Below are 15,726 nucleotides of genomic sequence, written 5' to 3'. Positions count from 1 at the left end.
GAAAATACATATATGCGGTAGACCTGTTAACAGTCCATGAATAATTCCACTGAAGCAAAAGAAATTATTCTACTCTTTCTCCCATGTTTTTTCTTACATGGCCAGAGCAACAAACTGGGTACTATTAGATGCATGAGAGTGATGTTCCTTGGGAGGCAACAATGGCTTAGAAGGGCTTTTGCCCAGCTCATTCAACAACTATTTCAGCTTCAACCGCAATAACACAAGAGCACGCAACAGGTTCAAACTTAATATCAACTGCAAAAAATATGACTTTAGCAATCGAGTTGTTGAAGCGTGGAACTCATTACCAGACTCCGTGGTGTCAATCCCCAACATTTTTCCCTTAGACTTTCCACGGTTGACTTCTCCAGATTCCTTAGAGGTCAGAAAGGGGCGAGCATAAGTGCACTAGTGTGCCTTCGGTCCCCTGTCCAATTGTCTCTCCTATATTTTATATATCTTTTCTCCCATCCATGTATCCTTCCTCTACTCTTCATTGATGTATTCTATTCTCATATCTCTTCTTCTATCCCTTCCCTGATATTTACTACTACACGTTTTTATTCTCCTTAACTTTCAATTTGTATTGGACAAAATAAATAAATAAAATAAAATAAATAAATTCCTCCTCTTCTCAAAAACACTATTGACGCCTCTTGCATTTCTGCATTGCCAAACTTCATTCTCTTTGGTACTATGATATCAACCTGATATTTCTCATATTTAGCTTGTTCCTTTGCTATAGCTTAATATTCCTCTAGTGTAAATTCTGTTTAACAGACTCAGGGTTTGTATTGCCTTGGCTTCTGCCACCTGGTCTCACCTTAAATGCCAACGCAGTATGTAGTTAAAAATTATGGATTAGAAATTAGAAAGGGTCAGGTTCTAATTCGTTCTCAGCCATGTTCATTATCTCCCTTTGTCATTTTCTCTCACTGCAGGATTCTCAGAGTATTGTTGTTGTAAGGAAAAATAGAACAAATATCATGTACATTATTTGGGCTCCTGAACCAATGATCAAATAATTATTGTAAATACATAACTTGTGGCCCTACATAGATTGTCTGATTTAGAAGAATGTTTTTTGTGTTGCAAGGATATTAATTTGACTAAAGAATTTGATTTCTTTGGTAGCTGACATAATTGTTTAAAATTTAAAAGTGAACCAATAATATAAAACAAATGTTGTGTGTAAGGATAAATACTTTTAAATGTTATAGATAATAAAAATACCAAGAAACAAAATGCATTATTTAAAAATCAGCCATTTCTATTTCAATGTGTGTCTCCAAGGACTGCCCAGGAGGCACAATGATAATGGAGAGAGAAATTCAGTAGAGCCCCTAACTCTTGGTTTGCCAATGTATGAACTAAAGTGGACCAACAAACAGGATATAGAATAGAATAGAATAGAATTTTATTGGCCAAGTGTGATTGGACACACAAGGAATTTATCTTGGTGCATATGCTCTCAGCGTACATAAAAGAAAAAGATACATTTGTCAAGAATCATGTGGTACAACACTTAATGATTGTCATAGGGGTCAAATAAGCAATGAAGAAACAATCAATATTAATAAAAATCTTAGGATACAAGCAACAAGTTACAGCCATACAGTCCTAAGTGGGAGGAAAAGGATGATAGGAATGATGAGAAAAACTAGTAGAAATAGAAGTGCAGATTTAGTAAAAAGTCTGACAGTGTTGAGGGAATTATTTGTTTAGTAGAGTGATGGCTAATTGTCTTGGTGTGCAGTGCTCTGTAGCGACGTTTTGAGGGTAGGAGTTGAAACAGTTTGTGTCCAGGATGTGAAGGGTCAGTAAATATTTTCCCCGTCCTCTTTTTGACTCGTGCAGTATACAGGTCCTCAATGGAAGGCAGGCTGGCAGCAATTGTTTTTTCTGCAGTTCTGATTATCCTCTGAAGTCTGTGTCTGTTTTGTTGGGTTGCAGAATCAAACCAGACAGTTATAGAGGTGCAGGTGACAGACTCAATGATTCCTCTGTAGAACAGTAACAGCAGCTCCTTGGGCAGTTTGAGTTTCCTGAGCTGGCGCAGAAAGAACATTCTTTGTTGTGCTTTTTGATGATGTTTTTGATGTTAGGTGACCATGATAGAACCTATGATATTCAATATATTGTAATATATTCCAGGCCAATATTCACTCAGCGCTGGAATTAACTATTTATTTTTGGATTTTCCTCCCTCCCACTAATACTCATCCTTTTTGGTTAGCTTTGACTCTATGATATCCATTGATTAGAACCCTTTTAAAGGACTTCAGAGCGATTTTAACGGTCCCGTTTGTGCACTTCTCATGCAAATGGTAAATGTTGGTGCGATTGAAATGCTTTTAACAACGACATCATCTCAGTGTTTCTTTTTCTTCTCTGAAGGCAGGTGCCCGTCTGCCTGTTGCAACAGGACATGCCTCATCTGTGACCTTTTGTGCTAGACTCTATGGCTAAAAGCGGGTTAGCTATGAAGGAAAATCACCTCACATTATGGAAATCCTGTGGAGCATGGTCAAGATGGCGGCATGTGTTTGCAGTTGTCTGGATTTCTTGCCTTAATTGTGTCTTTCAATGAAACAAAAATGTTGATGTTTCTCTTAAATGGCAAAGGGTTGCTTATTACTTTACATTTTGTACTCGGATACAGTTAGCCAAATATAATATTGGGTACATAATCAGTCAGCTTTGAAGTGCACATCTGTGTAGCAATGGCCACTTTTTTCCTTCGAAACATGCATAGCTCTCATGTGGGAAAGGTCTGGATGTATTTTTAATATTGTTTTTGTACCTGTCTGACATAACAAAGGCAAGATCACACAACTGTTTCATTTTTTCCCAATGCATTCTGGCATGCCAAATTATCACGGGAGGAAAAAATGCTTTTATTTTATTTTTGAAAAAGGAAAAAAAAAAAGCTGCTTTTGAACATACTTCAATGGCTCTGAAGACCAGTAGGTAAGCCAAGGGACATTCTTGAATCCCAAAAGTTTTTTTCTGACCAATCTCTTCTTAATCTATATGTCTAAAGCAGGAATAAATGTTATTACAGATTCTGCTACACATTCCTAGCCCATGATTCTGTGCTCTCCTTAGCATATACTACAAATCCTGTAACAAACTATATTCAGATAAAGTAACCCAATATGAAAGCCAGTTATTCAGCATGTTTAAATTATTGACTGTTGCTTGTCATTGAGCAAGATATTTACGTTTACTAAATGTCTCCAATAAACTAGCTAAACAAGCTTCCAAAATCAGAATTCCATAGAAAAGATTCTGCTACCACAGCCACTTATTTTTCTGAATGTAAATTTTTCAAATACAGATAATTTTTACAACAGTAGATATATAAATCCAGACAAAAAAGCTGCAATCCTTGAATTGCTCAGCTTTTTATTTTTTTTATTTTAAAAAAGGAAATACAGAGATGCCTCTACTTAAGAACACCTCTATTTAAGAACTTTTCTAGATAAAAACTGTGTGTTCAAGATTTTTTTGCCTGTATTTAAGAACCATTTTCTAGTTAAGAACCAGAGCCCAGAAAAAATTTCCAGGAAATTTGAGAGTGGCATGAAGGCCCGGCCAGTTTCCTTCCATTCCCCCTTTAATCCCAGCCATCTGGGCTGCCAGAGGAGCATTTTGGTGATGCTTAAGGAGGCTTTGGTAGTCCAGAGAGAACAAAGCATTTTCCTTTCTCTGAGCGCTTGGACTGGGAATAAACCTCTGCCAGACCCAGAGAAAAGAAAAGCTCCCTTCACTCTGGGCAGCCGAGGAGTCACCACAGCAAAGGAAAGCAAGCAAGCGAGGAGATGGGAGTTCTTCAGCATGGGAAGGAAGAGGCAGCAGGTAGCAGCAGCAGCAGCCAGTTTATGGGAGGCAGCCTCACACCGGGTGTACGGGAGGCGCGTGCTCCTCTTTCCCGCCTCAGAGTCCCTATTTTTTTAAAGCCTTAAAGCCTGGGATTTTTTTGATTCCCCTCACTTCACCTTCTTCCTTCGGCAGCGACTCTCCTCCTCTTCTTCCTTCTCCTCCTCCCACCCAAATGCCAAGTTTTTATTTCTTTCCTAATGTGTTTCCACACATTATTTGCTTATGGGAAAAATTGCTTCTACTTAAGAACGTTTCTACTTAAGAACCTGGTCACGGAACAAATTAAGTTCTTAAGTAGAGGTACCACTGTAGTTTTCTTTTCTGTAGAGAAAATAACACAGTGTTCTTTCTCTCTCTAAACTGAAGATGAAAATCTGAAAAAGAAAACAAAATTCTTCATGCTTCTTTCCTGTCAACATTATGGCCCGCCAGTCATTGATTGTGAGATTTCTAAGCAGCTCCCATCCAGACTAACACCAGCACAAAAGTTTTCATTTATTATTTGGCAGTGGCTAAGCCTGCAAAAGGACTTGCAGAGAGACTCATTAGAAAGGCCCATGTCTGCTTGTGTTAAAAAACGTAAGTGTTACAGTCACTAATCTTTGGTGATGACAGAGCAAAGTCTAGAAGCAGATGCTATTCAAAAGGCTATTGTCCTCTTCTTCCATACCAAGATTTAGTAAGTTGTTTTTATATTGTTTTAAGAACTACCTGCTATTGCCAGTATGAAAAAGACCATGCCTGCCTGAAGTAATTTTTTTTTTCAGACTAGCAGATCACAGCAGCAGAAAGAATAATATTTGACGTCTTGGATAAATGCATGCAAGCAATTGAGACAGGTTATTGAAACAGACTGAGGTCTGAAAGGCAGTATCAAACTTGCTAAATATCTGATTTAAGGCTCTAGCAAAATGGAAAGATAATTCAGAAGTTTAGAACATCATGGTTTGTTCAAAAATGGAAGTAGAAGCATCTGTTCTCCATCCATTTTTATTTGTTTTATCCAAGAGCTCATGAGACACCAAACAGAGGAAGATGCATGTTGACATTTTAGTACAATGTCAGTAGCCTTGAAGGAGACAGTAAAATGCCGTTACTGAAATGGCCCAGAATATTATACTAACTAACAACAACACATATCTTTCAGGGGATATGATTGAGAGAATGGATAGCTGTGCTCTTTCAGATAGTATTGGAAGATGCAAATTATCTTTACATTTTCAGTCTTGAGTTCAGACTTGATTTTAAACAGAGTCAAATCTGGATGTTTCATCTCCTCTGAGAAGAAGACAAAAGAGTAATATTCTGCTTATCATACTTGTTTGGGTGGTTTTAGAATGCTGTCCTATTGTTACATATGATGTAGGGTTCTCATATGTTCTGTACTTGAGTTTATGGTTATTCCTACAGGTGAAAGAGTTCCACTAGGATCAGTAGTTACACTGCCTCTACTTATACTTGATTAAGGAAATGAATCTTTTAAGAGCCTAGGTGGAAGAAACATGAAATCCACATTCCCCGGACTAGATTGTTAACACTCTATAACTGATCAAAGTATGAACCAATGGAACAAATGGCAGGGTAAAAGTAGGCAAACACAATAAAATTATTGAGCCAGTAGAAAATTACCTCAGCATAAAATTTGGAAAGCCCTTCTCTGCTTCAATAGTAAGGCCAGAAAATAATGCTGTCCTTGTAAATTTTTGGCTATAAGGAAAGAAATGTTTTTATTCCTCTAATAGTCCTTATCTATGGGGGGAGGGCTACCAATCACTTAATACTGGGTGGCTTTAGTTAAGGGTTAAGGCTCACAATAACAAATAATGGGAGATATTCTCTGCTTGTGACCTTCAATTAGACTATTTCTGAACAGAGTCAAGGAGGGAGGGAGGGGAGGGAGGAAGGGAAGAAGGAAGGAAGGAAGGAAGTCTTAACCAAACTCCTATCAAAAATAGCCCAGCTGACCAATTATAACTCTGGAGGAGGGTATGGGTGAGATTTCCAAAAATAATGTGGTCCATCTCGTCTGCCATTACACTATTTCCTGTATTTTATCTTAGGATGGATATATGTTTATCCCAGGCATGTTTAAATTCAGTTACTGTGGATTTACCAACCACGTCTGCTGGAAGTTTGTTCCAAGCATCTACTACTCTTTCAGTAAAATAATATTTTCTCACATTGCTTCTGATCTTTCCCCCAACTAACCTCAGATTGTGCCCCCTTGTTCTTGTATTCACTTTCCTAATAAAAACACTTCCCTCCTGGTACAGAGGTTGGACATAAAACAGCAAGGAACAACTGACAGTGAGTGAGTTAGAAGTGCAAGGAAATGGCAATGGTGACAATAAACCTAATTCTCATCTCATGGTTCTCTGGAAGTAGCCTATGGAGATCCATGTAGCTGGAATGAAATAGGAAAAATTGCCTCTGGATAATCAAAGTAATAAACAGTAGAAAGATTGTTCTACAATTGGTTATGAAATTAACAAACCCCAGTCTGTTTCCAGGTTTAAATTAACCTTCACAGATCTAACATTCTCAATCTGTTAACAACAGATCTAATGTTGTTTCAAAAAAGCAATAAATCTATTTCTACAAGAGGCTTTGTAAGACCTGAGAAACACTTTAGAAACCTAGTGTCAGGCATTAGGTAGATATTGCCAGATGTCGGTCTTACCTGTTATTCAATCTAATCATGGCCATGGAGGGCATTTCCACAAAAATAGACAGAGGGTACCTGCCCTATAAAAGCCTTAAATGACTAATGACTAGGAACTGAGCAGCTTCCATCTTAAATTACATCAACAGCTACATTGTCAGTGAAGGATACTAGATTATACCTAGGACCAACATTATACCTGGAGAAAGGGAAACTTTTGGAAATGTTAAGCTGCTTCATTTGTGGTCTGGGAAAGAGACAAATGTCATAAGGAGAGACATGTAAAAATGGCTATAAGGGCATGTTAAGAAGGATGTGATAATAAGCCCAGAGAATTTAAAAAAAACCAGAGCAAATAATGCTTAAAAGAAATAAATAATCCCTCCTGCAACTATCCTTAGCAACTTTAACTCTACCTTCCAGTTTCTACAGGCTTTGGGTATGAATTCTGAGACTCTGCCATATTAAATATGTTTTAATCTCCAGGTTCTTGTATTCTGCAGGCATCCAGCCAAGTTTAATTGACTGAGAAGGAAGAAACTCCTTAACTTCCTTTCCCTCTGAATTCAAATTGCCTGCCACTCATGGGACTAGTTAAAAGTTTTTAGGAGACCTCAGCGAAACAGCATGCCATTCCAGCTTAAGCATTAGTCAGATAGCCAGCATTAAATTTTCCTGTGATTTGGTTGGTTACATTTTAATTTTTCTATTTTAGTTTCTATTGAATGTTTTAAACATGCTATTAAAAAGTTTATAACATCAGCACTAAATACATAATGAATTAAAATAAATCAGGGGAAGGATCCATGTGAGAGGCTTATCATAAGGTCAACAGACAAAAATCCTAATTTCTCATTATTTGTACACCTGCCAACTATGCTATTGCTTACAACACTACCAGTTCTGATATTAAACAATTCGGAGAATTAGCACTGATAGATGCAACACTATCAAATCAGATCAGGGATGTCAAACGAAAGGCCTGTGGCCAGATCCGGCCCATAAGGTGCTTAGAACTGGCTCACAGGGCCACCCTCGAAACAGTGAAGGACCTGCCCACAGTTCCTCTGCTAGCAAAAATGGAGCTTGGGAGGACCACACCTCTTGAAGTCCACACCTCTTAAAGTTCCAAGTTTGGAAAAACACTGATCTACTTTAGCAAGAGTCCATCACAATCTAAAAACAACCTAGAATTGTGGATTTATAGTCCATCTGATCGAAATCTCAATTAGTGTAATAGAGGAAGAGCTAGAATATTAGTAACAAATGCCTCTCCAGCCTAGTCCTAAACACTTTCAATAAAGAAATATCTTACTCTCAAGGTCAGGAATAGGAAATAGCTTTCCTCCAGGGATTGCAGTTTCATTTTATTCTTAAATGTGTTTTGGCTTCTGAGGTCCACTCCTGATGATGGAATGATATTACTAGACTGTTTGGGACTGAGATTTTAGGCCCTTTTTTCTTGATTTTGGAAGCAGTTCATTTTTTTTTTTGTCTTACCCAAAACAGATATTTTATTACTCTAGAGACTGAGCACAGTTATTTTAAGCTTCAATCTATTAAATGTGGGAGAGGGAGGGGAAGCAAGAAAGAGGGGATCATGCTGCAAAATTTGGCAACGTATGATTTTGGGCGGGAGCGTTAGAGACTGCAAAAATGGGAGCCCACATATTGCTTCCCTCCTGCTCCAGATAATTGGAATCACTTTGGAACTTATGATATGATAGGGCTGTTTCCAGTCATGAGAAATGACGTTCTAATAATCCAAAAAAGTTGTTAATTGTCTGGAAGCATCTGTTACTACTCTTGAAACAATAGGGGGGCTGACCTCTAAATTAAGCATAAATTTCAAGAAATCTTTTCTTACTTTGCTTTTGTTTAAACGTGACATCAATTTACCTCATGTGATGTCAGTAAAATGGCACAGTATCATGATCTTTCTCACAATTAAAATACAAAAGATGGTTTCACGGTCCTACATATGCCCATTTTCTTAGTTCCTTAGCATTACTGCAAGGAGAATTTGTAATAGATAAAAGTTGTCATAGAAACATAGAAACATATGTAGAAGATTGACGGCAGAAAAAGACCTCATAGTCCATCTAGTCTGCTCTTATACTATTTCCTGTATTTTATCTTAGGATGGATATATGTTTATCCCAGGCATGTTTAAATTCAGTTACTGTGGATTTACCAGCCATGTCTGCTGGAAGTTTGTTCCAAGGATCTACTACTCTTTCAGTAAAATAATATTTTCTCATGTTGCTTCTGATCTTTCCCCCAACTAACCTCAGATTGTGTCCCCTTGTTCTTGTGTTCACTCCTGAACCTTATTTAACCCTTTAACATATTTAAATGTTTCGATCATGTCCCCCCTTTCCCTTCTATCCTCCAGACTATACAGATTGAGTTCTTTAAGTCTTTCCTGGTGAGTTTTATGCTAAAGACCTTCCACCATTTTTGTAGCCCGTCTTTGGACCTGTTCATTTTTGTCAATATCTTTTTGTATAATAAAACCATGCCCTTTACATTAATAAAGAAATACTGTAAACACTTCAAACCCAGTCACATAAATCTTTACACATCATAAAGTTTAATATACCAGAAACGTCTCAATTGATTAAAAATATTCTAATTACAATGAACAACCCAGTATGTTTTCTTTACCTTAGAACTCCAGTTCAGAATGAAAAAAGGTACAGATGTGAAATGAATGAAATCTTATTAATGGAGTAAAATCATAAAATGATAACGTATGGAAGTATTCTTACCCTTCCGTCCGGAATATTGTTTTAAAACTGTCTCCAAGGCTCTTGTACCCAGAGGGATCCGATTTTCCTCTTTGAATTTGGAACCTATGAAAGTAGGGAATGAAAAGTTAGAAGCTATACCAGGTTTAAAAATATACATTTTACAAGTGTTCTAAGAGTTTTCTGAATATTATGCTCATATTTTATCTCTTACTTCCTTCTTGAATGTTAAATTATATATTGTTTCAGATAATTCTTAGGGATGTAAAAGAGATCTGCCATGACTTTCTTTCAAGTGAAATAACATGGTCTACCAACATGGGCTCCATTACAGCATAAACAGGAACAGACCTTATAGAACACACAAATGTCTGCCTTGAACATTTTCTAAAGTACTTCCTAAACACTTTCTTAAAATATTTCCTTAAAATATCTGTATTAATGGTAGCAACAAACCAAGGAACTCTGATACAAAAGGGCATATATAAAAAACCCCTGAACAAAACACTATCTATCGGGAACGGTGGTTACAAATGTATATGGCCGTGTAAATTACACTAAATAAATACGTATTATTTTAACCAGACCACACAATCAGTCCATGCAGAACTTGTATCCCAATTCAACAGGAAGTTTCCAAGATTACTTTACAAGTTGTAAAAAATAGTATCTTATGTTCACAGAATTAAACTGAAATACAGCTTAAGTTTTCTATTGCATCATGACTCACAATATTTAAACATCTCTTATGTTTGGCTCTTTCCAGTTACTACATAACTTCAGATTTTACATGAAACAGAGGTCTTAGTGCGGTGAACTTTTCCTGTATCCCAGTTTTGCTAGAACACAAAGATGCACTTCAAATATGCAGTCCTTTTACTAGCTCTACATCTGTATATCAGGGGTGTCAAATTCAAGGCCCAGGGGTCGGATTTGGCCCGCAGGGTGCTTAGATCTGGCCTGCGGAGCCACCCTGGAAACTGTGAAGGACTGGCCTGCAGTGCCTCTGCCAGCAAAAATGATGCTTGGGAGGGATTCTGGAGCTGGAGACCCCTCTCTTGTCGATAACTACAGACCAATATCATTATGCTGTGTCCCATGCAAAGTCATTGAATCAATTATAAACAAATCAATTACTCTCCATCTAGAAACTAATAAATTGCTGTCTAACAAACTATTTGGATTCAGAAAAAAACTATCCTGCAACCTGCAGCTCTTCCACTGCAAAAATATATGGACAACTCATCTAGATCAAGGGAAATCTATAGATGGAATTTATATCGACTTCTGCAAAGCCTTTGATTCAGTGGTCCACGACAAACTACTCCTAAAATTCAAATCCTATGGCATCTCAGGATCCCTCCACAGTTGGATTACAGCATTCCTTTCAAACAGACAACAAGTGGTCAAAATAGGAAGCACCATATCCACCCCTGTCCCAGTTAAAAGCAGTGTTCCCCAAGGTAGTGTACTTGGTCCAACGCTCTTCATTCTCTACATCAATGACCTTTGCGACTACATCACAAGCAACTGTGTTCTTTTTGCAAACGATGTAAAACTCTTCAACACCACCAATAACACAACTACTCTCCAAAAAGACCTGAACTATGTTTCTGAGTGGTCTAACACAGAGGTCCCCAACCGCCGGTCCGCGGACCGGGACCGGGCCGTTGGGGTTTTCCAGCCGGTCCGCGGCGGCGCTGCCCTCCCGGCAGAGAACATTATGCAGGACAGGGTGGGGCATCGGGCAGGGCGGGGAGAATCAGGAGGCTCCTTTGGCGGCTGGGGGCTGCCTGGCTTTGTGATTTTGGCTGGGGGGGAGTTAGGAAGGTCCTACTTCTCCCCCCCAGCCAAAAACTCAAAGCCTATCTGCTGGATACGGGCGATGAGCGGGACGAGCGGCGCCGAAGCCGGTGGCTGTGGCAGCTGCTGCAAGAGGCTTCCGCGCCGCTCTGTCCCACTCATCGCCCGTATCCAGCAGATAGGCTTTGAATTTTTGGCTGGGGGGGGGAGAAGTAGGACCTTCCTAACTCCCCCCCCCCAGCCAAAATCACAAAGCCAGGCAGCCCCCAGCCGCGAGGTGCCCCCTCCCCTCCCATGGAGCCCTGCCCTGTTTGGTGCCTGCTGGCCGGGCAACAGCCTCCCTCCCTCCCTGCCTCGTGTTTGCAGAGCTCCGCCAGGCAAAGTTCGGACGCCTTCCGGGCGCACACACACATCCACACCTCCACCCCCCCGGGAGGAATTCGCCCCCTGCCCAGAATTGGCCAGCCCAGCAACGCTGCCCTGCTCCCTTCGGAGGTGCAGAGAGGGCGGGGGAGAGGAATTTAACCCCGAAAGTGGCCGGGGTTGCACAGAAATTCCCCCAACCTTCGCTGGTTTCGGGCCAGGGAAGAGGGGGCCGTGTTTACCTGGCTGATTCGGGGATGAGAGACCACCAGGAGCTCCGCAAGGCTGTGTGACTTGGATTGGGAAGTCCGAAAAAGACCCCCGGAATGGGTGAGTGGAGGGAGAGGGAGAAAGAGAGAGGGAGAGAGGGGGGAGAAAGAGAGAGAAAGAGATAGCAAGAGAGGGAGAGAGAGAAAGAGATAGGGAGAGAGGGGGGAGAGAAAGAGATAGCAAGAGAGGGAGAGAGAGAAAGAAAGAGAGAGGGAGAGAGGGGGGAGAAAGAGAGAAAGAGAGGGAGAGGGAGAAAGAGAGAGGGAGAGAGGGAGAGGGAGAAAGAGAGAGGGAGAGAGGGGGGAGAAAGAGAGAGAAAGAGATAGCAAGAGAGGGAGAGAGGGAGAGAGAGAAAGAGAAAGGGAGAGAGGGGGAGAGAAAGAGATAGCAAGAGAGGGAGAGAGAGAAAGAGAGAGGGAGAGAGGGAGAGGGAGAAAGAGAGATGGAGAGAGGGGGGAGAGAGAGAAAGAGAGGGAGAGGGAGAAAGAGAGAGGAAGAGAGGGGGAGAAAGAGAGAGAGGGAGAGAGAGAAAGAGAGAGGGAGAGGGGGGAGAGATAGCAAGAGAGGGAGAGAGGGAGAGAGGGGGGAGAGAAAGAGAGAGGGAGAGAGAGAGAGGAGATAAACGAAGAGGAGAGATAGAAAGGAAGAGAGAGAAAGAAAGAGGGATAGAAAGAGAGTGAGAGATGCTCAGTGAGCCTTTCTTTGAAGTTGCCTTTCTTTCTTTCTCTCTTTCTTTTGCTCTCTTGCTCTCTTGCTCTTTCATTCTTTTTTCTCTCTCTTGCTTTCTTTCTTTCTCTTTCTTTCTCTCCTTCCTTCCCTCCTTCCATTTCTTTCATCCCCCCTCTATTTTTATTTCTCTTTCATTCTCTTTCTTTCTTGCTTGCTTTCTTTCTTGCTCTTTTTCTTTCTCTCTTTTACCTTCCCTTCCTCTATTTCTTCTTTTCTTTCTCCTTCCTACCTTCTTCCCTCCCTCCCTTCCTTCAGTCTTTCCTCTCTTACTCTCCCCTTTCATAAGTTTCCTTGCTTCCTTCCTCTGTTCCTGTCCCTTCCCCCTTTCTTTCTTTCTTTCTTTCTTTCCTTCCTTTCCTCCCTTCATTTCTTGCTTTCCTTTTCTTCCTCCCTTCTTTCCTCCCTCATTCCCTTCTTTCACTCTTTCCTCTCTTACTCTCCCCTTTCACCCCTCCCCAAAGAAGGTAAATTTCATACATAATTGGTATGTCGCAAAATAAAGTAGTTTTAAAATGGCGGGGAGGGGGGCCCCCAGACACTTAGGCTGTATGGGGCCCCAAAATTCCTGATGGCGGCCCTGGCTCCACCCCTCCATAACCCCACCCCCATATGACCAAAGCCCCCCCCCCACCGGGCCATGGAAAACTGGTCTAGCTTAAAGCCGGTCCCTGGTGCAAAAAAGGTTGGGGACCTCTGGTCTAACACATGGCAACCCCAAATCTCAACTAGCAAATGCTGTGTCCTACACATTGGGAAAAAGAATCTGAACTCCAAATACGAACTGAATAATCAAATTATCACAGATAATCCCCACTCGGTTAAAGACCTCGGTATACTAATAACAAAAGATTTAAGTGCCAAAGCCCACTGCAACAACATCGCCAAGAAGGCTTCAAGAGTTGTAAACCTAATTCTACGTAGCTTCTGCTCTGGCAATCTCACACTACTTACCAGAGCTTACAAAATGTTTGCCAGACCCATCCTCGAATACAGCTCATCTGTTTGGAACCCATATCACATCTCAGACATTAACACCCTTGAAAATGTCCAAAGATACTTTACCAGAAGAGCCCTTCACTAAGACGCCTTAAACAAGATCTAAGTATTGCCCACAAGATCATATGCTGCAATGTCCTGCCTGTTGGCGACTACTTCAGCTTCAGCCACAACAACACAAGAGCACACAACAGATTTAAACTTAATATTAACCGTTCCAAACTTGACTGTAAAAAATATGACTTCAGCTCTGTTTTTGCTGGCAGAGGGTTGCAGGCGGCCATCACAGCTGAAAACGGTGCTTGGTAGCCTGTTTTTGCTGGCAGAGTGCTTGGGCAATCACAGGTGCTGACACGAGTGACACAGTCACACCAGCCCCCAGTGGTCAAGAACAACCCTGATACAGTCCTCAATGCAATCGAGTTTGACACCCCTGATCTATATTCATTCCTCTTCCCTTTAATTCTATTGTACATTTTGATATATTATATTGTTTCGGTACAATGGTATTTGAACAGTATTAATTTAATTTAATAACGTTCTATAGTTTATATGACGTGGAATATTGAAAATAAAAAAGGCAAAGAAATATATTGTTTATATACTAATTAGAATTAGAATTATCTATTAATTATAATTTATGATATCAATATGATGAGCAATATGATATACATTTACAGCAGTGAAATAAATCTTGTTCAATACTGAAAGAAAATATCTGGCTGAGAAAGACTTGGTGAATATGAACCAATGGCAAAGCGAACAGTAAACAATAAAAGTTTAATCAAATTTTAAAAAACAATGGCTCCCACACATACACTATATCACATAGCAAGGCAAATATAATTACTTACAGTTCAGTTTCTAAGTACTTAAATGTTTTCCATAGGGAAAAATAGTAAATTGGTATTCCTTTTAAATTATTTTTTCTGTTTTAATTTTTGATAAATTCATTTTGAGGATCTATTTTTTCCTATATATACATAGGAAAACATTTTTTTCTTTTTATTCAGTCATGTCCAATTGTCAGAGACTGCCTGGGCGAGTTTTCTTAACTTCAGAGTTAAGGTTTTTCAGAGATGGCTTGGCATTATCTCCTTTCTAGGATTAAAACAAAGTGATTAGCCAAAGTCACCGAGCTGGCTTTGTGCCTAAGACAGAACAGTCTCCCAGTTTCTAGCCTCAGACTTAACCACGACACCAAAGTGCCATGCATGTACCTGTACCACCACCCCCGCACACACTTATATAAAACAATTATACAATAGAGACTTTAATGCTGATGTATTCTCACTGGAAGTATCAAATATTACTCAGAAACTTAAGAGAAAAAGTAAAAAAAAAAAGATAATCACAAAACCTTTACTTCAGGATATTGATGCAATCTAAAACTAAACAAACAACTATGCAAATAAAGTACTAAGCAAACAGAGATGGGGCTTTTAACAGAGCCTCCTTTGATACCCTTCCACCAGCATTTTTGGTGGGAAGAATTCATAGGATTCCTTATTTGTAGAGACTTTGCCCTTGTGGCTCCAGTGACATAGAAAATCTTGTTCATATTCTCATACGGTTTCCTTTTTATATTGCCCCAGGATGTGCTCTGAACTCCACCATCATCTCTAAATTTTGGGGTCAAACTGTTAAAATTGTATGTTCGTTACTTTTTAAGAGCTGTTAACTCTGCACTCACGTTCTAGGTGGCCAGAAATGTTCACTAAGTCATACAATTGTGCAAAAAAATTTTGTAGCTCTGGTTGACCTAGTTTAGTTATGAAACATCTGCAAGAAAACCAAGCTCAGCAAGCATTTTTAATTAGATATGCTTTTTTAATAGTCTCTTTTTTCTTTCTCCTAATAAAATATTGCTACACTACATTGCCGTTTTCGTTTACTGTATAGACTGGTTAACAGAAATAAAGATTTATGACAATTCAATAAGAATATGTAGAAGGCTTATTATCTAGCTTTCATAATTCAAGCAGATTTTAACAGTGTTATATACTTTTGGTGCTTTTATTATTAAAATAAAATCAACTTAAATAAATTAAATGGTATGATCTACCTTAAACATTCAGCCTTGTGTCTTGGACTATTATTTTCATTCTTTCTAGTCACGATGGACAACAGTCAATGATTATGTAGTTATAATTCAGAACATCTGGAACAATCCAGATCAGGGGAAGATTGATATAAATGACTTTTAATTACAATAATTTCAATGAGAGATGTATTAAAATTAATGAGTCATAAAAATATACTAAT

General features: G+C 39.5%; 1 protein-coding gene across 5 annotated transcripts in view; it reads right to left on the bottom strand.

The window, feature by feature from the left end:
* SLC25A21 (solute carrier family 25 member 21) overlaps positions 1-15,726 on the bottom strand; it is a 314,802-nt gene that overhangs the window by 69,182 nt on the left and 229,894 nt on the right. For all 5 annotated transcript variants that reach the window (XM_070755370.1, XM_070755380.1, XM_070755396.1 and 2 more), the window contains one exon: positions 9,322-9,405. In XM_070755370.1, the coding sequence (XP_070611471.1) occupies positions 9,322-9,405 (84 nt within the window). The remainder of the gene's footprint in view (positions 1-9,321; positions 9,406-15,726) is intronic.

This window comes from Erythrolamprus reginae, chromosome 1 (genome assembly GCF_031021105.1).
Source record: "Erythrolamprus reginae isolate rEryReg1 chromosome 1, rEryReg1.hap1, whole genome shotgun sequence".
Taxonomy (NCBI): Eukaryota; Metazoa; Chordata; class Lepidosauria; order Squamata; family Dipsadidae; genus Erythrolamprus; species Erythrolamprus reginae.
Note: the sequence above shows the minus strand (reverse complement) of the source record. Positions and strands in the feature narration are given on the sequence as shown.